Source organism: Sceloporus occidentalis, unplaced genomic scaffold (assembly GCF_023333645.1).
Source record: "Sceloporus occidentalis isolate IW3139 unplaced genomic scaffold, rSceOcc1.0.p SCAF_21, whole genome shotgun sequence".
Classification (NCBI taxonomy): Eukaryota; Metazoa; Chordata; class Lepidosauria; order Squamata; family Phrynosomatidae; genus Sceloporus; species Sceloporus occidentalis.
Genome location: NW_028317001.1, coordinates 1,892,258 through 1,914,861, shown reverse-complemented (window position 1 = coordinate 1,914,861; position 22,604 = coordinate 1,892,258). Strand labels below are relative to the sequence as shown.

The 22,604-nt window shown below is 54.5% G+C and overlaps 1 protein-coding gene across 1 annotated transcript in view; it reads left to right on the top strand.

Annotated features, from left to right (window-relative positions):
• Positions 1-20,034, top strand: part of LOC149301361 (reticulon-4 receptor-like 1) — a 37,261-nt gene extending 17,227 nt beyond the window's left edge. Inside the window, exon 2 of the mRNA XM_089484179.1 lies at positions 17,468-20,034. Coding sequence (XP_089340305.1) covers positions 17,468-18,870 — 1,403 coding nt within the window. The 3' untranslated portion in view covers positions 18,871-20,034. The remainder of the gene's footprint in view (positions 1-17,467) is intronic.
• The last annotated feature ends 2,570 nt before the right edge of the window (positions 20,035-22,604 follow it).

Genomic DNA, 22,604 nt, shown 5'->3' with positions numbered 1-22,604 from the left:
GCAAAGGGAGTCCCTGGGAAGAGCAGCAGAAAGAGGAGACAGGAACACCTCCTTGTAGCTATGAAGGGGACGATGGACTTGCACACTCTGGTTTTCTCTGCTTGCTTCTGCACTGAGCAACCCATCTTCCACAGGAGTGGCTGTGAAGGTGGGGCAGCTCAGTCCAGGGGCTCCCTGTTCAGCAAGTCTTGGGGAACTGGGTCCCAGTCGGAGATGGTTTGGGGAGGAATGGGCCATTTAGGGGCCCAGTTCTCCTCTGAGAGGATCATGGAGCCCATCAGCCAAAGATGAGGAGGCAGGGAGGCTTCCTCTGTTGTAAAACTTCAAGGTGTTGGCACGCAGTGGGGTCTTGAGGAGGTCTTTCTCTGTCCTTGTGATGCCCAGGTGCCCACAGAGTGCCAGGCTTCTGTGTCCTTGAGGGCTGTGGAAAAGGGGACACAGACAGGAGCCAGTCTGGAGAAGCCCTCTCTGCCATATCTGCCCACGGTGTGTTGCCCCCATGGATGGGATACAAGTGCCTGTCCTCCAGCAGGCCTAGATGGGTCTTCCTCTGGCCCCAGTTTGGATAAGACTTTGAGTGGCATCACTGGCCCTCTGAGCTTGGACTGGGGCTGCCTTGCCAGCCTCCCAAGAGCTGCCCATCAGCCTCTGGAGAGCAGGGTAGCCGCTGCCCCATGGCACCCGACGGCTCGGAAGAGTGATGAGCGGAGCCTCTTTCCGCCCCACATCGGGCAAAAGGCCCTGGGTGATTTAGGGCCCTGCATGGCACCAAGCGGCCCAGAGACAGGTGGAGGGATGTCTCTTCCGCTGCCCACCTCTGGTATCCCTTCTCCTCCTCCTCGGTGCCCGTTCGTTCCCTCGCTTGGCGCCTCTTCTCCCGTGCCGTGTGCCTCCTCCTCCTCCTCTTCGTCTCGTACATCTATCACACCTTGCGCTCTGACAATGTAATTTTTATCTCTGGTTGTTTATTTCTCAGATGGAACTACTTGTAAATTCCAAGAAGAATATATCTCCCCGCCTGTGACAGAACCAGCGCAGGGCGATTAATCTGGCCATTTCAGAGGGGAGATGCCGCCAATGCTGGGCAATGGGTGCAACTGGGGGACCGGTGCCCCTGCAATTGAGAGGGATGCCAAGCAATGGCCTGGCAGGACCCTCCGCCACAGCCCCCCAAACCTTCCTTTCCGTGCAAGGCAAGGGGGATCTTCATGATCTCCAAAAACCAAGAATCCCCTCTAAGCGGCTTTGTTGCTTCAGCTGCAAGTAAGAATTAACATCTGGCCCCAACAACCTGGCACCCTCCAGATGTGTTGGGGATTATGGGACTTGCAATCCAGCCCATCTGGAAGGGGCCAGGTTGCTCGATTGCTGAAGTGGTGAGGGGTTCGACATTGCCCAAAGTCAAGAGTGGACAGACTCGGGTTCAAATTCTGCCACTCTCCAGGCCAAAGTGGGAAGCACGGCCTTTTTGTAACATGCCATAGAGCCTACTTGGTTTCTTTTGAACAGTTATGTTTTCAATGACTTGCCATTTTATTGACAGTTTAGTTAAATTCTTAATATTTGCACGGTGAGAATATTTAGCTGTGCGTTATTTCTACCTTTTGCAAGCCACCTTGAATCCTAAACTGGCAAAAAGGTACTTTACAAATTGTTTTTAAATATGCATATGTGCCTTCAAGTCAGATGCTGGTTTATGGTGTCTCCTTGAATTTCAGAGGGTTTTCTTAGGCAAGGTGGTCTTGCCCGTTCCTTCCTCTGAAATAGAGCCTCCAGCACCTGTTAGTTCCTGGCGGTCTCCCATCCAAACACCAACCAGGGCTGATCCTGCTAAGCCTCTGATCTGACAGGAGCTGATGGTGATCCCATACGTTTCAAGCATTTTCTTAGGCAAGGAATAAGTGGAGGTGGCTTTATAGAGGGTCATAATTGTAATTTCCACAGCCGGGAAGTTCTGAAAACCCCGGGCTGCATTTTTAGGAGTCTCCTGGTGCTTGTCGTTTATCTGGGGAAGGATTCTGCATCCACACTGCAGAAACAATCCAATCTGACACTACTTTAGCTCAATGCTATGGGATACTATAGTTCTGTGAGACATTTAGCCTTCTCTGTCAGGGAGTTCTGGGGCCACAACCATTCCCAAACTTCCATCACATGGAGTTAAAATGGTGTCACACTGGGTTGTTTCTGCAGTGCGGATGCAGCTTCTGTCACAATAAGTAGCTGTGCTGCAAAATGGACAGGAAAAAGCAAATCTTGTCCTCTTCACTGTCTTCCAATCCGAACATGGAAGAAGCGTGCAATGCAGCCTGGAAGCTGGCACAACGCTTGGCATTTTGAGTGATACTTGCCACCCTTTCCTTGTTGCTGGGTGGCCTTTGGACCTTTCAGAAAGAGGGGAGGTGGGTGCTGGGGGAAAGACCCCTGTTTGCATGCAGAGCTTGTGCATCCTCTGGAACCCACTGAGCCCAGCGGAGCCGGTGCCCGCCTGTGCCGCATCTCTCTCCCTCTCTTTCTCTCTCAGGCATTGGGGAGGTTTATGCAAATGAGGATTTTGGCTTTTTCTCGGCTCCTGGTCTGCCGTGGCCCAGATACAGCCAGAAAGTGCTGAGAAGACACTTGTGCCAGGCCCGTGCGTGCGTCTGTCTGTGCGCAGGCACGAACGATGGGCATACCAGCCATCTGCACGGCTTTCAGGGCTGGTGGGAGGAAAATGGGGGCCCAGGACTGGGACCCCTGCATTAGGGTCACCCCAGGGGGGCTGCCAGAGGGGTGGACCATGCCCCCCAGCAGCCTTGGCAGAACTGCTCTGCAACGTCAGTCTCCCTCATGGAAGGCCGGCACCCCATTTTTCCTCCTCTGCCCCCTCTAAATCTCACTCCCTTTATTTATTTGCAGGCATTGTTCTCTCCTCCCACCCCAACACTCCTCCCTGGTGCCACCGACACCAAGTGCGAGAGTGCGTCATGGTCGGGGAGAGAGGAAAGATCCACGCTGCATATCTCAGCCTCTTGTGAAATGTTGAGCTTTCTCCAAAATGTGCTAATGGGTTGGTAGAAGGAAGGAGGGAAGGAAGGAAGGATTGGGTTTATTTGCCTCCCAGCATCCCTTGCAAGAGCAACTGGGGGGTCTCAGGCAGCACTGCCATCAGGGTCAGCCCAAGACACTTTGCTGCCGAGGCAAAAAGCGAGGGGTCTGTAAGCGTATGCACTTTGGCAAAACATTGCCTTTTATTTTCATGCACAGAGTTCAGCTGAGTGCAACACCCATCGTCTTCCTCTGGCGTGATTGGAGACAATGAGGATTGTAGTGTAGCCCCTCTGGCGGGCACTAGAGAGGGAGACACCCTTCTTTTGGGGCCAACCCTGGGCAGCTCTCCTCACCGCCACCATTTCCTTGCCTGGCTCTTGCCACCTTCTGTGCAAGAATTAGCTTCCGTTTCCTGCAGAGGAGACTCGGTCTCTGGGTTGTTTTCGAACCCAGCTCTCTGGGGAGTCCTCCTCCTTCAAGGAGAGAGGAGTTCCACAGACCCAGGGTTGCCACCCGATGCCCTTCTCCTGCCTCCTGGATTGGGCAGATGCTGCCAAGGCGCACACCCGGCAGCCCTTCCTTTTGCACAAGCTGTGTGCTGAGTGGCAAACATGTTTGTGTTGAAACTGAAACAACAACAACAGCAGGGGAAGAAATGCCAGTCTCCTGCTGCTGCTGCCGCCGGTGTCTGTTGTGAATTCATGGAGAGAACCAAAGAGGAAAGGAGGAGGCTTAGCGCTGAGCCAGGAAGGGGGCAGGCAGGTGGGCAAGGGACTGCTCCTGCCAGGCAGTCCGAGCTACAAGGGCCTCCGCCTGGACCCTGACTGCCTCTCCGCCTGGGAGCACCAGTCCATCATCCCCGGCCGCAGAACTGTGCTGATCGCTCTGGCTGCCTCCTCCTCCTTCTTGCCATACCTGGGAGAGAAAGGAGGAGGAGAGGAGGGAGGGAAGGAAAGAGACAAAATCATATGTTATTTTTAAAAAGTGTTCTGAGCGAGGCTGAAGAGAGCTGGGAAATTGCCTTCCAGGCCGTTTCTCTCCCTCCTTCGCTCTCTCTTTCTCTTTCTCTCCACTTGGAAAACCTAATTGCGCCTTTGTGCCCAGCCACGGTTTTTTATTCCTTCTGGGTCTCCGGGGTGGGCTTTGAAGATTGCTGTCGCTCCGTAATGGTTTTCTTTATCTTGAATAAACTCCACACACCTCCAGAGAAACGGGGCCCGGAGTGGACTGTAGGGTTTCAGGGGGCTGGAAATGGAAGGGTGGAAGCCTGTGGGCATGGAGGGGCACTACTTGCTCACCTGGAATGGCCGGCGCCTGGCTTGATTCCTTTCCACCGAAAGGCCAGCAATCCAGGCCAGCATCTGCTTTTCCTACCATTGTCTGTTTTGGGATCCTGCAGCATCTTCTCTGCCTGGATGCCAGTTCCGCAGCTGAACTCTGTGCCCTTTCCTTGCTCCAGCGCTTGCAACCTCCATCTTGGCACTTTTGTGCCATTTCCGTCATCCTGATAAAAGTATTATCTAACTCTCCGACTTCCTTTTCTCTGTCCTGCTTCTCTTCCAAGTAAATCAAAGCTAACAACAACAAGGGAAGCAGATTTTGGGGTCTTTCCAATTTCAAGAGTTTGCTCCCTGCTGGGTGAATTTTTGTGGGTTTTCCAGGATTTACCCACACCTTGGGATACAGAGAGACAGAGATCCTGTGTTGTGTAACGCAAATCGTCACGTGTGGTTCTGCCATGCCACCCTTGTGTTACAGGGGAACTTTGGGCAACTGTCTCTGCTGTTCCAGTATTGGAAGAGCAATGGCTTTGTCCACAGCAAACAATGCCAGCCCCACCTGGGCCTCTTCAAAGCTGCCCCCCCCCCATAGCCCTCCCCTGCCTTCTCTTTGAGAGAGAGATTTAGGAGGGTGTTGGCAGCTTTCTAGGTCAGCCTGAAATAAGAGTGGCCAAATCCTTTGGCTTTGTACTTAGCAGAACCAAGGCGAGAAGAGGAACAAACTGGGAGGCAGGGGAAAAGTAGATGGGCTCTGTGATGCCTGGCAGCTGGAAGGCACTGGTGCCAGGCCATGAGTGCCCCATGCGCAGTGGCCTCCATGGCCAGGGATGCCAGTTTTTGTGGATCTTCTCCAGGCAGGAGATGAGGGTGCAAATTCTTGACCACTTTTGGTTGGCTTAGCTCTGGGTAAGAGGAAAGGTTTGGGTGCAGACCTCTGACCAGCTTGTAATAATTTCCAGGGACTCCTTGGTTTTCTGCTGCGACTGGCAAAGACTCCGGAGGTCTTCCATTAACATCCTCCTTTTCTCCCAGTCCTTTTCCAGTGCCAGGGCTCTCCCTCCACTCTGCTCTGCATCCACTTGCCAGCTATGGCTTCCTTAACTGTTGCCTTGTTAGATCTGGAGAACAGTTGCTTTCACTTAAGATTGTTTTCCTTTCTAAACAGGAACACAGGTTGTATTTCTGCATTTGAATGAGAAGCTGGGAACAACTGCAGTTGGTGTTTAAGGTATCATGCTTAGTGAGATCACTGGCCCCTTGGTCTCAGGTTTCATCCTGGAGAGATCAGGGCTTGGGAGGACCCTGAAATGGCAACCCTCTCAAGGGCAACCGTGAGTCCATGTGGATTTGAGGGGAGAGGAACAGCCTTAAATTGAGCCAAACTGAGTGAATGGTGGATTTTGCAGGCTAGGATAGAGTGGCCATTCCCAACCACAGTGGGATGATGGGATGTGTAGCCTAAAGCCTCCAGAGGACACCCAGTCCTCTGGGGAAGACTCAAAGGGGACCATGTGTTCCACTATAATCCAGCCAGAAAGCAAGCGGCCGTTTTGGAAATACCTTCCAGACGACTTCTGTTTACTCTTTCAAGATGGGGCTGAGGCTCTAAGGTCCAGGCCTCTGCCTCTCTACACCTGAGGGATGTCAAATCCCTTTATGGTGCCATGGCCAAGGGAACTGGAAGCACACGGGAGCCGGGATGCTCTGCACATGAGAATGCAGGCCACCCGATCATGGCTGCTGATCTCTGGAGCTCAAGCCAGGCAGCAAAGTGGGGAGGAGAAAGGGAGAGACATGGAGCTTGGTTTTGCCTTCCTCTCTGCCTTTCTCTCTCTCTCTCTCTCTCTCTCTCTCTCCCTCCTGCTGAGACACAGAGGAGCTGTTGTTCAGGCGGCTCCTCCATTCATTCTTGATGCATTAAGACAGCAACCGTCTCCCAGTTCACAGAGGAGGTGGATGGGGGGGGTGGAGAACTTGTTCTGCTCGGCCACGCTCCCTTCCTTCCTTCCTTCCTTCCTTCCTTCCTTCCTTCCTTCCTTCCGGGTCAGACAACAGGGAGCAGACCCAAGGCAGGCCTTGGAGAGGCTGCATGTGCCTACCAGGATTTGCCTTTATTCCCTGTGAGTTGAAAGATTTGGGCATGGAAAGCCCCCTGGTTCCAACCCTACTTTCCTTGGCTGGAGATGCAGAGTGGTCCAGGAAGCCTGGCTGAATGGGTAGCCACTGTCCCAAGTGAACTTAGGCCCTCCAGGTTGGCTGCCCTGTGCTCCATGCCAGCCGCAGGTGGTGGCGCCAACGCAGAAGGGGCGGCTCTTAGCCCTCACCCAGGGTGGCCAAGGACTGGCATAGTCAGTTGTCCATCTAGCTGTCCCAGCCGTGGTTTTTGCCACCTCTGACTCCTTCCCTGGCAGGTAGCCTCTTACTGCCAAGCAGGCACCCTGCTGTCCATCCTTCCATTGGAACAGAATGGCTGGCATGGCATATGGACAGATGGAGACACACAAAGGGCTCCCTAGTGCCACCATCTCCTCCTTTCCAACTCTCCTGACCAATTCTTCCACTCACTCTGATCTGTTTCACAGCTGCTCAGCACCACCATGCTCTCCAAACACCCTAAAGGGCCCTGATGCCACTTGGAGGCTCCGGACCCCAATTCCAGCCAGCTCCTGGGGTCATCGGAGGGCATTTCTTGCTGCTGTTACTGTTGTGATTTTATATCCTCTTTCCCAATCATAGCACTCCAGGCGGCTTACAAGTTGTCAAAAACCATACATCAGTTAAAAAAAGCAAACATAAATAATTTAAATTCAATGAAACAATCAATAGAGTTAAAAGCATTTCAAATTCATATTTTAAAGACAGGCTATAAACAGTCAGGACAACACAACCATTAAAAGCCTATCACTACCCATTGCTAAAAGCTTGCCAGAACAGAACATTTTTTATTTGCTGGAGGCAGGAGAGCTGGAGGGCACTATGCCAGCCTCCAGTGGCAGGGAGTCCCACAGACTGGGAGGAGCAGCCACCAAGGAGGCCCCGTCACCTCTCTTGTACCCTAAAATGTGCCAAGTGAGCATGATGGGACAGAGAAATGGGTCTCTCCTTCTCCTCCAAATGCCCCCTTGTTCCTTTCTTTCCCCAGCTGAACCATTTCAGTGAATTTCTCTGAGAAGAAGAGACGAAATATCCATTCCATTCCAGTAAGACAGTCATAGTCAACAACTCTGAGCTCCCCTTTAAAACTTTTTGGAAAGGGGTACTCACTTATGCCACTGACTTCAGTGTTCCCCCAAGCAGAGGTGCCAAGATGGCCAACCAGGCTGGGTTTCAAAGGCTAGATAGTGGTGGTTGTGGGCAGGTGTCCTGGCTTTGCAGACGTTTATCCACACAAACACACACACACACATCTTGTGCCTGTAGGCATCTGCTTGCCCGCTGTGTATAAAGAGGAGACGCCAGGCTCAAGGGCCCACTCTGCTTGGCTTCTTATCCGGCCCCTTTTCAAGTGGGAACATGCCAACTGTTCCATGTGCCCCATGCAAGCAAAGAGGACTTTCTGTGCTCTTTCTAAACAAACGCCGGTCTCCTTTTTCATGGGGACAGAGATGGCGGTTCCCCTGGGCTGTGGCTAATGGAGCCTCTCCCTTGGGTGCCTGACTCCATTACAGCTGGATCAGGCACTCTGGGCGGCTGGCAGAGGGGAGCAAATGGACCGGTGGAGCCGGCGCTTCCTCCATGCCCGCGCGTGTGGTGCCCCCTCACGCCCCCAGCCTTGATAGCATCGGCTGCTCTTCTCCTGGCTGCCCAGAGTGTCTCGGGGGTTGGACTGCCAGCCTCCAAATGGGTTCCCTAAGCTCTCTCTCATTGCCCCAGGGACTCTAGGGCCACAATGGCACACTGGCATGGCAGCTTCTGGGTCAGACTGGTAAGGTCAGGGTGAATGGCTGAGCAGGAACAGGGCCCCAGGACCAAGCTGGATCTCCCCTCTTCTAGTTGTGTATGAGGGGAGCACTGGGGAGAAGAGGGAAGGAACCAATGAAGGAGGGAAGACACAAATGAGAGAAGGATGAAGGGAAGGAGGGAGGGCAAGGCAAGGCAAGGCAAGCCCCACCCTTGCCACAGTTGTGCCGTTTAGGAAGAACCCACTCCCTGCTTAATTCCTGCTTAATTCCTGCTTAATTCTGTCCTCTCTCCCAGTGGCTTTAAAGATTCATGTCCAGGCCTCGCAGAACAGGGGGAACAAGTTCGCTCCTCCTCTGCCGAGATCCCTCTGGCTCTCTTAGGGCTGTCGGCAGATGTTCGCCCGTCAGTCCGCCCAAACTTCCCTTCCTCAAAGGGCCCTTCCTTGCACCGCTTTGTGGGAGCTGTTTTGTGTATCTCTGTGAATCTCTGTGTTTCCTTCCCACCCGCAAGCATCTCCTTTGGACCTTCCCTTCTCTTCCTCCAGCACTGTGCAGGAAACCTTTCGCTCTTATCTCTAATCTCCGATTGGAGATAGGATCTAAAGAAGGGCTGCCCTGCTTCAGCAGAGTTCCTACTCTCCTTCTTCTCCCCTGTGCCTCCTCTCAGACAGAACAACAAGCACTGGGGAGAACACCCCTCTTATCTCTGACCAGTGGCTGGAGAGAAAAGGCTTTGTTTTTGTTTTTAGAAAGGCATTTAAACTTTAAATACTTTGACTTCAAAGGGCTACTTAAATTGCGTGAGGCATTCAAACTGCTCCTGCAGTAAGAAAGTGTGGACGCTGGAGTTGTAAAAGCCTCATTTGGGGGCTGACATCCTAGGAGGACAGACCCAAAAGGGACAGTGCTGTGATGCGCATGCTTGAAAGCAGCTAGGTTTGGGCTTGACTCCTGACTAGATATGCGGAGGACTGAGCTGTGCTTTGGATATCTGAAAATAGTTGCAGGGAAGAAATGGAGAGGGCCATGCTATGGTTCTGTGATGCCTTACCCTGAACAAGCAAGTGGCTGGACTGCCTGGCCTATAGGGCCCCTTCCAACTCTAGGACTCTGCGACTGAGCTGTGCTTTGTTTGTCTGGAAGCAGCTGCTTCCAGAGGGTGAAGCTGTGCTTTGCACATGTCCGACATCTGTCCCACCGCTCAGAGGATGCATACAACACGGTGCCCCAGGGTCTGCCCCCAGAGCCACTTAGCCCCTGGCCTCTTGCACCTGGGCACTGGATCTCTCCCCCGCCTCCCGTCCGCTGTCTGCCATCCTCTCCTTTCCTCCCGGGGCAGTCTTTCCTCTCCCATCCAGGCCTGCCTGCCTGCCCGCGAATGAAGGAACGAGCGAACGGACGCCTCTCTTCCTGACAGCCTGCCTCGTGGTGGCAGTTGCTGGCTTTGATCTCCCAGTCTTTCCATCCAGCATATTAAAAGTTGCAATTAGTAAAGTGTTCACGGATGAGGCTGCTCAGTGGGAAGAGAGGAGCTCTAAATGAAAGCTGAAAGGTTATTCCAATAAGTGGCGTCTGAAGATTCCCCCCCCCCCCAATGCTTTGCCAGGAGGGGAAACTGGCCGGGGCACGGGGGGGATGATGGGACGCGCAGGGCTGGCAGATCCAGAGGGGGATCGGGGCAAAGCCCTCCGGCCACCATCCCAGAGACCCTCTCCTTGGAGTAGCGCCCGTTTTGCCTTTTGTCAAACTTTTAGCCACTGAAGCTCCATCCTAGGGAGTCCTGGGATGTGTAGTTTGGGGAGGGACTTGGAATCCTTTGCTGTGTTCGAAAAGCAGGAAACAAGGGTTCTGTGCAGAAACAGCCAAGCCCTCGCTCCCAAAAAACTAGCTCCCAGGGATCAATGGGGTGCAGTTGTGGCAGCTAAAGAGAAATCAACCTGCTATAACTATGAAGTGTAGCGGCCTCATCCCTGTCCCTGGCTCTTGCTTCATCGTAGGGCACCAGAGACCCTGAGGCAGGGGACACGCTGCCCCCCAAGTCCCATTACATGCCCTCCAACTGACTCAGTTTGGCAGGGACCCCACCGGGGCCCCCAACTAGCAGCTTGAGATGACAACTGCCTTGTGCTGCAAAAGGGAAAACCGAGGCCAAGGAGCTTGTCCGGGGGCCGCAAAGCCCTCCGAGCTCTTGCCTGGCACCAGCCTGTCTGTGCCAAGGGAGCGCGGCTGTCTTCTCTCCCCTCTTGCCTCTGGCACCTGTTTATGAGTCGCTTTTGGCACCAAGAGCTGCCTTTTCTCTTTGGCATCAGCAGTGGCTGCCCTGATAAAAGGCCCTTGAAAGCAGGGGGACCAAACAAAGGCGAGTGCACTTCAGAGAGAAAAGCGCCACGGAAGCAGCGACGTGGCTGCCTGGATAAACGCTATCAGCCGCCATCAGATGGACAGGGAGAGGAGGGTCCAGCCGTCCAGGCGGCGGCGGCTGTGGGATGAAAGGCGGCCCCAAGGGGACTTTCAAAGGCCTCCGTACACACCTTTGGAGCTGAGGGGCCACCTGGACGTCTGGACAGCCCTGCCAGCTTCTTTCCAAATCTTTTAATTGAGCCGAGCCACTGCTTTCTCACCTTGCCAGCATTTCCCTCCTTTGGCTTATTCCTTCCAAGGCTTCTTAATTCCCTGAAACTTTTCCAAACTATGTGTTTGGCCATGATGGCAAAAGTTATTATGAAGAAGAATGGACAAGCTAGGAGGAGATGCAACACTTTGCTTTTTCCAGAGCCAACTGGGAAGGGTGAAACTCTGCTTCTTCCTCTCCTCCCCCTTTCTGAATTAAAAATTCAGACTTCTTTTACAGTTTGCAGCCACTCCAGGTATGGAGGCCTGGAGGAGCCTCGAAAGAGGCAGATCTGGGTTGCAGAACCCCTGGTCCACGAGGGGTCTCCATGCCACATGTCCGTCTGTCCCCTTGTCCCCACCTGCAGTTTCCCAACATCATGCAGGAATGTGCGTTTATTAAAGATAAGATTAAAAAATTGGGAGACCTTTCTGCAGAGCTTGGATGTTCCTGTGCCCTTCAGGCGTCTCTCATGGGATTGGTCCATCCAGGGGGTCACCGTTGAAAAGGCCCCATGTGCTCCTAAAGTGCTGGCTTGGCAGGGGCTGCGGGGGGCCCAGAGCAATCATCTTCCTGCAGGAGAAAACAAACAGGGCCACAGTGAGGATAGCAAGAGGCACAGGCTGGTTCCAGCTCTCTGCTGGATAGACACCGCATCCTGGCTCTCCTCCCTGCCCTTGTAGTGACCACTTGGGCACCAACAGGCATCCACCCTCATTTGCTTCTGAGGAGCGCACATCTTTTGATTTGTGCCCATGAGACAGTCTTGTGCTTCAGGGTGGATTTTGAGGCAGTGTAGTGGCAAACAATGAGACAGAAAGGAGCCCTCCTTCATCAGCCCGGGAAAAGATGCCCACCTGCCCCATCCTCACCCATTCAGCCTGCAGCACCAGAGGCGTCTGGCTCCTTCCATCAGTTCCCCAGCCATGTCAGATGATGTTAAGGGCGGCCTCTTCCCTGCTGGTCCTCTAGAGGCAGAGTCCTGAGTGCAATTCATGCAAGAACTTAGCATTAGTAGAACTGCAACAACACATACTCTGAGGGGCTTCCCTGTGGGCCTGCAGGTGCCATCCTTGTGCCCTTCCTGAAGCCAGCCTGCCAGGTGCCAGGAAAGAACCCAGGAGCGGAGCCAAGGGCATATGCCTTTGACCCCCAAGGACAACTCCCTCACTGGCGCCAGAGGCCTGGGGCTGGCAGAGTTTCCTCTGTAGTCTTGCATTGCCCTCCTTGAGTTTTACTGCAAGGAGAGGATGAAGGCTGGGAAGAAATGGCCACAGCTAACTCTCTTCCTTAGACCCACATGCACACAGGCCCTGTGCCCGGCTGACTGCCCGCTGTCTGGCTCCGGAAGGCCAGGCCCCTGGCGTGGTTCTTTGTCTGGTTCGCAGGAAGGGCCCCGTTGGGAGCTCTGGGGCCCAGCTGCAAGGCAAGATAAAGCTCGCCTCTCAGCCGGCGCTATCGATTTTCCTTATTATTACAGTACGGAATTTATGGCTGGCTTTAAAACTGCAATAAGTGGCGAGCGGAGAGGAGAGGAGGGGAGGGGTGGGCGGCTGGCGGATGGATGGATGGACCTTCGCTCTGACCTTGAGAGCACCCTGCGTCCTTGCCCCCTTCCCCCTTTTTTCAGGACCTGGTGGGAGCAAGGAGGAGTGGGACCCCTAAAACACATCTTTGCCAGGAGATCCGGGGGCCCTTCGGCAACAACAGAGGAACCTGACGCTGCATTTTGTCTTACTCTCTGTGAAACCAACACATACATTTGCTATTGTACACAGTGCCACCTGCCAAACTGGAATAGGACAAAGGCTGCAAAATGGCAAAGTTTGCCTCTCAGGAAGCAGAACTCCTTTCTTTCTCTCATTAAGTCTCAAAGGTCCCTTTGCTCACTGATAGATTCCAAACTGTCATGGCTGTGTCTCTGAAACCTTGCCTCCTACATTCATTGTTTATTCAGCACCATGAGGACTTGAGTCTTAGCTGGAACCATAGCAGGAGGCCTGGGTTCCATTTCTGGCAGTTTTTTTCAGGCAGAGCTGGGGAGGATTTGCTTTGGTTGCCAGTCAGAGTGCAAGGCAAGACTGGCCTTGCTGGATGCTATGGGTCAGATTCAGCATAAAGCCCCCTTTGTGGTCTCTGCGACGTGGAGGGGGCCCCTTGCTTCATAGCAGCCTATATCGAACCCAGAGCCAGGGCCCCCCTTTGCTCCACTGCTGCTGTGACAGAACACAGGCTGGTTATGGCCCCTCACCCATTGTGGGAAGGGGCAGAATCTCCTCCATTTTCCTTATATCTGTTTGTGTATCGGGGTTTCTTCCCCCCTTTGAGCCCCAGGGATATCGGGAGGGGGCCTCCCCAGCCCCCTCCACACCAATAGCAGCAGTGGGCTGGTTCCCCCCCCCCCCGCCTTTGTATCATCTTTGGAAGCGATCCCCAGCTTCTTGCCTAACCAAATTATGCAAAGGCGCAAGAAATGCTCCCTCCTGCTTCTTATGCTCCAAAACTGCCAGGGAGATTATGTGCAAAGGGGGGGGGGGTAAGGATGGGAGCAGCTGTCGCTCGATCAGGAACCATGACTCCCAACAGCTGGGGCCTGTCAGTTATTTATGATGCCTGTCGCCCAGGACCAGGACCAGGGAGGGGGACCAGTGGCGGCGGAGGGGCTGGTGCTCTGGCTCAGCACCCGGCAGGATTGGGCCCCCAAGGTGGAGGGCTGAGAGGGGTCTGGAGGCTCCGTCCATTGGGCTTGGCTCTCCCAGAGGGAGGCCTGTGGACTTTCCTTTGGAGGCACTTGGAAGGGCATCCTCTGGGGGTGCTGGAGTTGTGTCTTTTGCATGGCAGGGGGAAGGTCTATATGAACCTTGGGGACCCTTGATTCTTGGCCTGAGAAACCAAGAGGTGCGTCTTGGGCCCAGGACAAAGCCAGGGAGTTCCCTGCTCCAAATGTCCTTCTTGTGTTCGCAGGACAGCTCCAAGGGACATTTTGAAGCCTCCCTTGCAGGGCTGGGATTTGCATGGAGAAAAATGGCCCATCGGCCCATCACAAGGAGTTTCTCTCCGCTAGTCCCTCAGTTCCATTTGCATGGTTTTATTCTGGGTAAATAACAACAGAGGGGCTTGGTGTAGGGGCACTTTCTTAAGCAAGTTACAACCTCTTTGTGTGTGTGTGTGTGTGTGTATGTGTGTGTGTGAGACCTGGCAATCCATTCATTTTGACTTTTAAATTGGCATTTATATCCCATTTTTCTGCTAATGAGCTGAAGGTGGCCTAAGTCCCTCTCCCCAGTTTATCCTGGAAGGAAAGGCCTCCTCTGAAGATGTTTGCGCTCCTGCCCATCCTCCTTTGTATTCCGTTTACCACTTATTTATTCCCTTGGCTTGCTTCTTGTTAACTCACTTAATTACTTTCTTAATTTCTATGCCCCTTAATTTCCAGAGTATGTCACACGTGGGCCAAAAGGGAGGGGGTCCCATTTTTGGAACTGGTGCCCAGCCAGGACCGCCTGCGGAGTCCGGCCTTGGAGAGGGGCTGGGGGTCAGGGGCTCTCCCCATCGTGGGTCCAGGCCTTTTGCACACACAAGCAGGGGAAAGCGCTCCCCTCCTGGAGGCTTGGCCCAGCCTGTCCTGGAGCCTGGGAGGGCCCCAGGGGAACAGATGTGCCATAAACAAGGCAGGGCATGTGGCGCCCTGGAGACAAGGAGGCACATGGCAAGCGGGAGGAACAGAGGTGCTCAGGAAAAAGAACCCCAAACATCCCACTTTGGCAGGGAGGAAAGCCCCTGTTAATCCTTCCCACCTTCCCAGCTCCTGCGTAAAGGTCCCACTTTCTCTCTCCTCCTCCTCCTATCTTCCCCCTCCATCATCAGCTTCCTTAGATTGCTGCAAACTGAGCTCAAAGGGCACAAGGAGGAGGAGAGGAGGGGGGCATAAGAGCCTTACTCTTATCCAAACTGCTGCAGCATCTCCTACCTTGTGACTCCTTAATAACCGTTGCCACACTCTGATGTTGCTCAGCCACACCGTGTCTTCTGGTTTTCCTCTGCAAAGTGCTGGAGAGCATGAAGGAGGCCCAGCTCTGGAAGGGCTCAGAGCAAGGTGGAAGGAATGGCAAGAATGGCCACGGGGGGGGGGGGGGGGGGGGGGAGGAGGTGCCCCAGCTGGGCATCTTGAGTGGCAGAGCCTCAGGAGAGACCCCCTTCTTCTTCTCCCCATCTGCCTGGCTGGGGGCCGGTCTGGCTGGGGATGCCAGGTGAGGGGTGCCCACCTTTTGGAGTCCGCCAGGAATCCCGGAGCATCACCAGCCAGGCGCCTTGCTGCCAGCAGCCAGAGTGTAGGCTGGTCAGCACTGGAGATAAATTATTTCAAGCATCCATTAAGCAATGCCTAATTAGTGCCCAATTAGAAGAGCCACGTGGAGCGTAATTTGGACAGGCCTGCCAGGCAGCCAAGAGCCAGCGGAGGAAGCGGAAGCACGTTTGGGGCGTGTGTGTATGTGTATGTGCAGGGGAGTCAGGAAGGCAGGGGAAACTGCTCCAGAGGGCAGGAAGGCAGGGGGCATTTGGGCAGGGGGTGGCCTTAAACACACACACACACATCCCAGCAGGGAGAGAGAGGAATACTCGGTGGTTGGCATCCAACCCATTCACATGTAGGAGGGTTGCAGTATGGCACAGCTGTCTGAGAGGCCTTGAGCAAGTCACCCACAGCCTCAGAGAAAGGCAATGGGCCCAACAGCCTTCGGAGTAAATCTTGTGAAAGAAACTGAGTCAGTGTGGAGTAGTGATCTGAACGCTGGACTAGATCTCCGAGAGACCAGGGATCGCATCCTCCACTCGAGCATGGAAACCCAGTGGGCCAGTCACACTCTCTCAGCCTTAGAGCAAGGCAATGGTTAAATTCTTCTGGAGAAATCTGGGCAAGGAAATCTGGTGTGATGCAATGGTTCGAGTGTTTGAGCTTGAGCTTCTTTGGGAATTAAGCTTCTGGCCCTCATGGTGTCAAGAATAATCTCCCGGCTGGAGGATAATAATTCAGCTTAAATAAGGACGTCATCTGCCCAGATTGGCCTCCTTTCCTTCTTGCTGGGAAGTGTGGAATTTCTCAACGCATTGGGAAGCGGCCGTGGCACATATGGGCCCCGGGCGGCCAGGCCGGTAACCGGATTTCGTGCCCGCGTGCGCCCAAACTGAGAAGGGCTAATGCAAGGAGACAGTGCCGCTTGGGCCCTGGTGCGAGCCAAACCCAGAAGGAAATACGGAGCGAAGCTGTGCAAAGAGGTAGAAGAAGGCTCTAGAGCTGGGGAAGTTCTTTTGGACTGCTGGTGGCTGAGGATTTCTGGGTGCTGTAGTCCAAAAAAGGAACTTCCCCTCGCTCTGGTGAGGTCTCCTGGACTGCAGCTCCCACCAAGATTAGCCAAGGGATAATGGGAGCTGTTGCTGTGATTTCCTGCCCCTCTTCCAATCCCATTTTCTAGGAATGTGCCAGTGGAAGAAGGGGGTCACTCTGCCAGCCAGTTTTGGGGAGAAGAATCTGCCATTAGCGCAGCAGGGCTACTTTGCAAGGTTGTTGGGAGGATAACACTGGGGAGATGTGGACTCAAACGTCATGGGAACTGGAGGATGCCACCTGTCCTGTTGGGAGATTTCGGTCATCTTTCCCAACACCCCTGTAAGGCAGATTTATTTCCCCCGAATACAGATGTGAAGGTGCAAGGAAGGAAGGAAGGAAGGAAGGAAAGAGGCTTGGAGAGTGGAGATGGGGAAGTCTCACCTTGTGAGTGTAAAGCAGAGGCAAGATTTGAACTAAGAGCTGGCTCTCTGGCCTACGTCACTAGAGTCCCTCAAGAGCAATGCCCCCCCTATTTTGCCTTTCACCTCCACTTGGCTACCCAAAATGCAAACCAAGGGGTGCCAGTGACTTTAGGAGGTTGGGGAGGTGGGTGGGAGACAAGGAGAGGCCCAGTTCGACCCAACTTCTCAGCTCTTGGGGGTCCCTCTCTGTGCCAGTCCACTTCCCCCAAAAATGTTTTTTTCTGGAAAGCTTTATCAGACTCCTTTTCATGGATCTCTTTAAAGGAACCAGGGAGGAGACTGAAAAACCCAAATGGCAATTAAAAGAGCCCCGGCACATCTTCAGTCGTCGGATGCCATAGCAACCTTGGTGCCACTTGGCAAAGGGCAGGGCATTAATATTTCAGAGAATAAATAATAGATAAAGGCGCACTCTGTGTGTGTGTGTGTAGTGCACGCGTGCACTGGCCTCGATCCGGCCTTCCTGCAACATTCAGGAAGGGAGTTCCTGGGAGAGGGAGGAACGCTGGCAGGTGCCAGGGCTGCTGGGCACCTCTGGCAAAAGAGGACTGGCATCCAGCAGACCACTCAGTGAGGGGGCAGCTGGGGTGGGCATGGAACTGTGGCAGACTGACCTACAAGAGGCCTCCAGCTGCCAGGCCAAGGGTGGCTGACCAAGGCCTTGCAAAGACTAAGAAGACTGGCTGCATGCAGTGTTGGTCATGAGCCTCCACTTTCAGGTGGAGAAGGAGCTCTGGAGGAACCAAGAAGCTGGGCTCCAGAGATGGTGGGAAGCACTGTCCTCCCCACTGCTGATCTCCCCATTCTCTCTCTCTCTCTCTCTCTACTTGCAGGGGGTCATCTAGCGCTGGCCCTTCCGGCTCCACCACTGTCACTGCTGCTGCTGCTTCTTCTGGGCCTGGCACTGCCCCGCACGGCTGCCTGCCCCGTAGACTGCGTCTGCTATCCGGCACCCATGACGGTCAGCTGCCAGTCCCATCACTTCCTGAACATCCCGGAGGGGATCCCAGAAGAGAGCGAGCGGGTCTTCCTGCAGAACAACCAGATCTCCCTCCTGCTGCGGGGCCACTTCAGCCCGGCCCTGGTCACCCTCTGGGTCTACTCCAACAACCTGACCTTTGTGGACCCGGATGCCTTCCGGGGCTTTGACCACCTGGAGGAGCTGGACCTGGGTGATAACCGCAACCTACGGGAGCTGGCCCCCGAGACCTTCCGGGGCCTGGCCCGGCTCCATGCGCTGCACCTGTACAAGTGTGGCCTGAGCTCCCTGCCAGGCGGGCTCTTCCAAGGCCTCCACAACTTGCAGTACCTCTACCTGCAGGACAACCACCTGGACTACCTGCCAGAGGACCTCTTCCTGGACCTGGCCAACCTCAGCCACCTCTTCCTCCACGGGAATCGGCTCTGGAGCCTTCAGCAGAACGCCTTCCGGGGCCTGGTCAACCTGGACAGGCTGCTCCTCCACCAGAACCGCCTCCGGAGCATCCACCGCCGGGCCTTCCATGACCTCCGCCGCCTCACCCTCCTCTTCCTCTTCAACAACAGCCTGGCCGAGCTGCCGGGGGAAGCCCTTGCCCCTCTGGGAGCCCTGGAGTACCTCCGCCTCAACGGCAACCCTTGGCACTGCGACTGCCGGGCACGTTCCCTCTGGGAGTGGCTGCGCCGCTTCCGGGGGTCCAGCTCCAGCTTGGGCTGTGAGACCCCCACCCGCCTCCATGGCCGGGACCTTAAGGAGCTGACAGCCGAGGACTTCCGGGCTTGCTCCACCTCTGGCTCTGAGTCCCTCAACCAGGTCAACGGGCCCCGGCCCCCCTCAAGCGACCGGGCAGCCCCCCGAGACGACCACCACCACGGCCGGCACCATCACCCTCCCCTCCTCTCCTCCACGGAGAAGGGGCAGGAGGGCCATGGGGAGCACGGCGGCGGCCCACCTGGCCAGCGTCCGGGCTACCGGAAGCCCAGCAAGAACTGCACTAGGAGCCGCAACCGGACCACCAAGCCAGCGTCGCTGAGGCCTTGGAAGAATGCCGAGGAGATGCAGGACTACGAGCACAAGTCCAACCTTGGCCTCTTGCCCAAGCAGAAGGGCAAGTGCCCACGGACACCCGTCCTGCCCCCCAGCGGGGTCCAGCAGGCAGCAGGGGGGGCGCGGGGCCGGGGGTCCAGGGCCGGAGGGGCCACTGCTACTGCTCTCCTAGCTGGGATGCTGGTGGTCTTGGTGGTGATCATTCGCTGAGGGCGGCCCGCTTGGAGGCACGCTGAGCCACCGCCAATGCCAATGCCCATGTCAGTCGGCCACCAGTGGTTGGCCCTCCGCGTCTTGTCTCCTTTTTCTCCGCGTCAAGGATCTGGCCTTGCGAGAGTAGCCATACCAGTCGGGCTTTTCCCCAGTCCTTTGTGGCTGGATGGGGGATTATACAATGTGTACTGCCTGCGTGTGGCAGGATGGGATTACAAGCAATATCACGCCTGCGCATCACAAATAGCCCTGACTGAGCACTTGCAAAAAAGAAATCCGTTCCCACCTGTTCCCGTGCCCCGACAAAATCAAAAAACAAAACAGGATATAAATTAGGGATGGGTTCATCCTTGGTTACTCACTCTTGGATAGACACCAATAGAGCTCTGCTCCCATCCATTTTTCTGTTAGCGGGAGTGAAAGTTCTCTGGGATCAGGAGGAGAGACTACAGTGGCTCTAAGGACAGCTCCGCGTATGCTTCCGCGATCTGGGCCATGAGGCAGAGGCATCGCCTGGACCAGAGACCCTTTGGCTGGGCTGCTACAGGGTCTGCCTTTCTGCTCCTTTGGGCTGGAGGTCTCTTGGAAGGCAGCCTCCGAGTCCCTGGATCTCTCAGGATTCTCTGTCTGCCTCTGAGCAAAATCGGGCCAGAAGACGGGGCTACAAGGAGCAGCCTGGCCACCAAAGGAAAGAAGGACAGGCAGGCAGGCAGGCTAGAGGTTGACAGACTTTGGAAAGAAAGGCACGTCCTTCTTTTCCTTTTGCTTTTTCCTTTTTGTAACATCTGTGTTCACCTATAAAATAAAACCAATGCACAGGTTCCCGCAGCCTTCAGTCACCCCAGTATATGTCCTGTTGGGGAGTTTATAAAACTCTACAGAGAAACAAGCAAACATAAAATGGCCAAGCAAGAGGAGCACCAGAACTCTGGATCCAAAGATGGTGCCAGTGGATACTACAAGAGTGGAAAAGTGTTTTGGGAAGGGTGGGGAGCTTGGCAGCCATGCCTCAGTCTCTCCTTTGCTTGGTGGAAGGTATGGGGAGGGGGCAGGGAACCATCAGGGACCAATCTTCATAGAAACCGAGAGCACAAAAGTTTGGATTTATTCCTCTGTATGCAATGCCAGGGAGACTGAGCAGAGCAGCCGGTCACTTTTGGCCCTTGCAAGGGAAAGGGGTGGGAAGCGGGGTGGAGAAGGGGTGCTTTTTGGGGATGTCTTGAGTGGGTCAGTATATTGCAACGGCCGGAGGGAAGGGGAGGGAGGGGGAGGCCTTTGAGCCTGGTCTGACCAGTGTTGGCCCTGCAAGAACCTCCCTAGCTGGTCTAAAGGTCTTGCACCCTTTTCTGGGTGAAAGAAGGGCCCGGGGTGGAAGGAGGACGCAGCGGAGTCGCCAGTGTTTGACATATTTGCCCATCAAGGTCTCTCTCCAGAGAAACTGAGCTGGTGGGGGTTTCTAAGAAGTTTCAAAGGGATAAGAAGGGCTTGAATTACAGGGATGGTGATGGAGGGGTGGCCTGCAGCCACTGTTTTAGATGGTTAAATGGGCAGCTATGTATTTGTTAATGTCAAAGAAACTTGGGGGGGGGGGGCTTGTGGATTGAACGAAGCCCTTCTCTTTGCCTACCCACCTTTCCTCCTCTAATCTGAACCCTGGGCCTGAGGGGTGCCTTCGAAGGGGCTGCAGCGGTCAAGTGGGTCAGCGAGCAGCCATCCCAGCCGACCAGGAGGGACCCAGAGGGGGAAATAAAAGCAAGCCTGTGAAAAACCAGCTGCAGCTGCTCTTTTGTCTTTCTCTGTCTCGGTGGTTGCGTGTGTGTGCCTTCTTCCCCTTTTACCCAGCTCCAGCGCCTCCCTTGCGCTTGCCTGGCGTGGAGCAGCTCTGGGAAGCCGCGCGTGTTCCCTGGCATGTAGGCCAGAAAGCGGGTCGGGCGAGGATGCTCTGACTCACCCACCAGCGGGGCCTCCAGAACTTTCCTGGTGACTCTGGGCAAAGAAAAGAGAGTCGCCCCTGACCCCCGGGCACACACAGACACAAACACCAACACACTCTGCCATCCTCCCAGCCAAGTCCCTCCACCTGCCTGGGACTCCAGAGGCACCTGGGTGGTTCAAGGGAGTTGTGTGGGTTTCAAACCTGCATGTAGGGAGGCGTCACTGTTTATTACTGCAACATTCAGAGGTAGAAAGAGGGAAGAGTGTCTGAACTGACCCAATAAAACAAGCACACATTACAAGCACAGACAGCGCAACCTCAGGGGAGAGCCTATGGGCTCCATTCACATGACCAAACATAAGAAATTTCTAGCCAGCCATGTAACATAGACGTCAACGGTCCTGCTATGGCAGGGACAGTCCCATTCTTTCAACTGCTTTTAAAATGCTCCAGTTACTCTCTCCTCCTCCCCTTTTGCCCCCCTGGCTTGCTGCAACCTGAGTTCAAAGTGCAAAAGGCATTTGCATTCAATGAACTCAACAGGAGGTAGAGCTTGGGGGAAGAGCCTTTCCTTCCCCAGTCAGCTCAGGCAAAAGCAAACTGCTGCAGAGAACGCCGGTAGAGAGCAACACCATTAACCAAGGCTGGGAGGACCCCAGGACAGGCCTGCTCCCCACAGCGCCAAATGGCAGAAAGGGCTCTCCAGAGTGCCAGGCCAAGGGGGGGGATCTTTCTCAGCCCCACCTGGGGAGGCCCCCACCCCATGATGGGCCTTGTCTAAATACAAAGTAAGACGCCATGGGGCTGGTGAAACATACAGAGGAAGCTGGGTTAGCCCTATGGCCAGGCCACAGGTCCTTCCCACTCACTGGCCAAGCTGGCTGGGGATGATAGGAATTGCAGCCCAGCATTCTGGAGGGCACTGCTCCACAAACTGAAAAGCTCTCCTCGTCCTCTGACAATGCACCATTGCCCATTTGGGAGCTCCACCGCTGCCAATAAGCGTCCAAGGGATTCCCACTCAGTCTTTTTGAAAGATCTCACTAGATATTATTGGGGGGGGGGGGGGAGACCCCAATTCTGTCTTAAACCCATGTTGTGCCCTCCCCTTCATTCCAGAATTATTGCACCTTGCCTCCTTCAAACTGCCAGCCCCAAAGATGCCATTGGTTGGGCACAGACGGGGCTGCCCCAAAACATTTTGCTGCCTAAGCTAGAGACAAAATCACATACTAGTATTATACATATTTGTGTTTTCTGTCATTATATGCAATGGTAATGTGTGATTATGTGCCCCGGGAGCAACACCACATAATCTGACAAGAACTCCAAATGCGACCGCCTTAGGCAGGATCACAAGAGCACCCTTACAAGGAGTGGCATTGCTTGGAGCTGGCCTTCTTAACCCCTCGGTCCTCACTGAGGCCTAGAAACTTGACTCTGAATTGCCAATAGTCCAAAGCTCCAGCCAGTGGCACCCGAGTGTGTGTACAAGATGCCAGTACTAACCACACCAACACCAACACCAACAGCAATAGCAGCTTCATTTATATATTGCTTCATACCACTCTAAGCAGTCTTAATACTGACCTGAGAGATCTTTAGGACCAATTGAAAGAACCAGTGCTTCATCCAACAGTGTTGCTAGCTCTAACTAGGAGGAATGTGAGGAAGTGCCATCCATCCGGGGCTTTCTCTCCCAGGGTCTCCCAGAAGGTGTCTTGCCTTGTCTTTTGCTGGGAGGCATTGCGGAAGTTCAAACTCAGGACCATTCTGCCTGCAAGGCTGGGCCTTC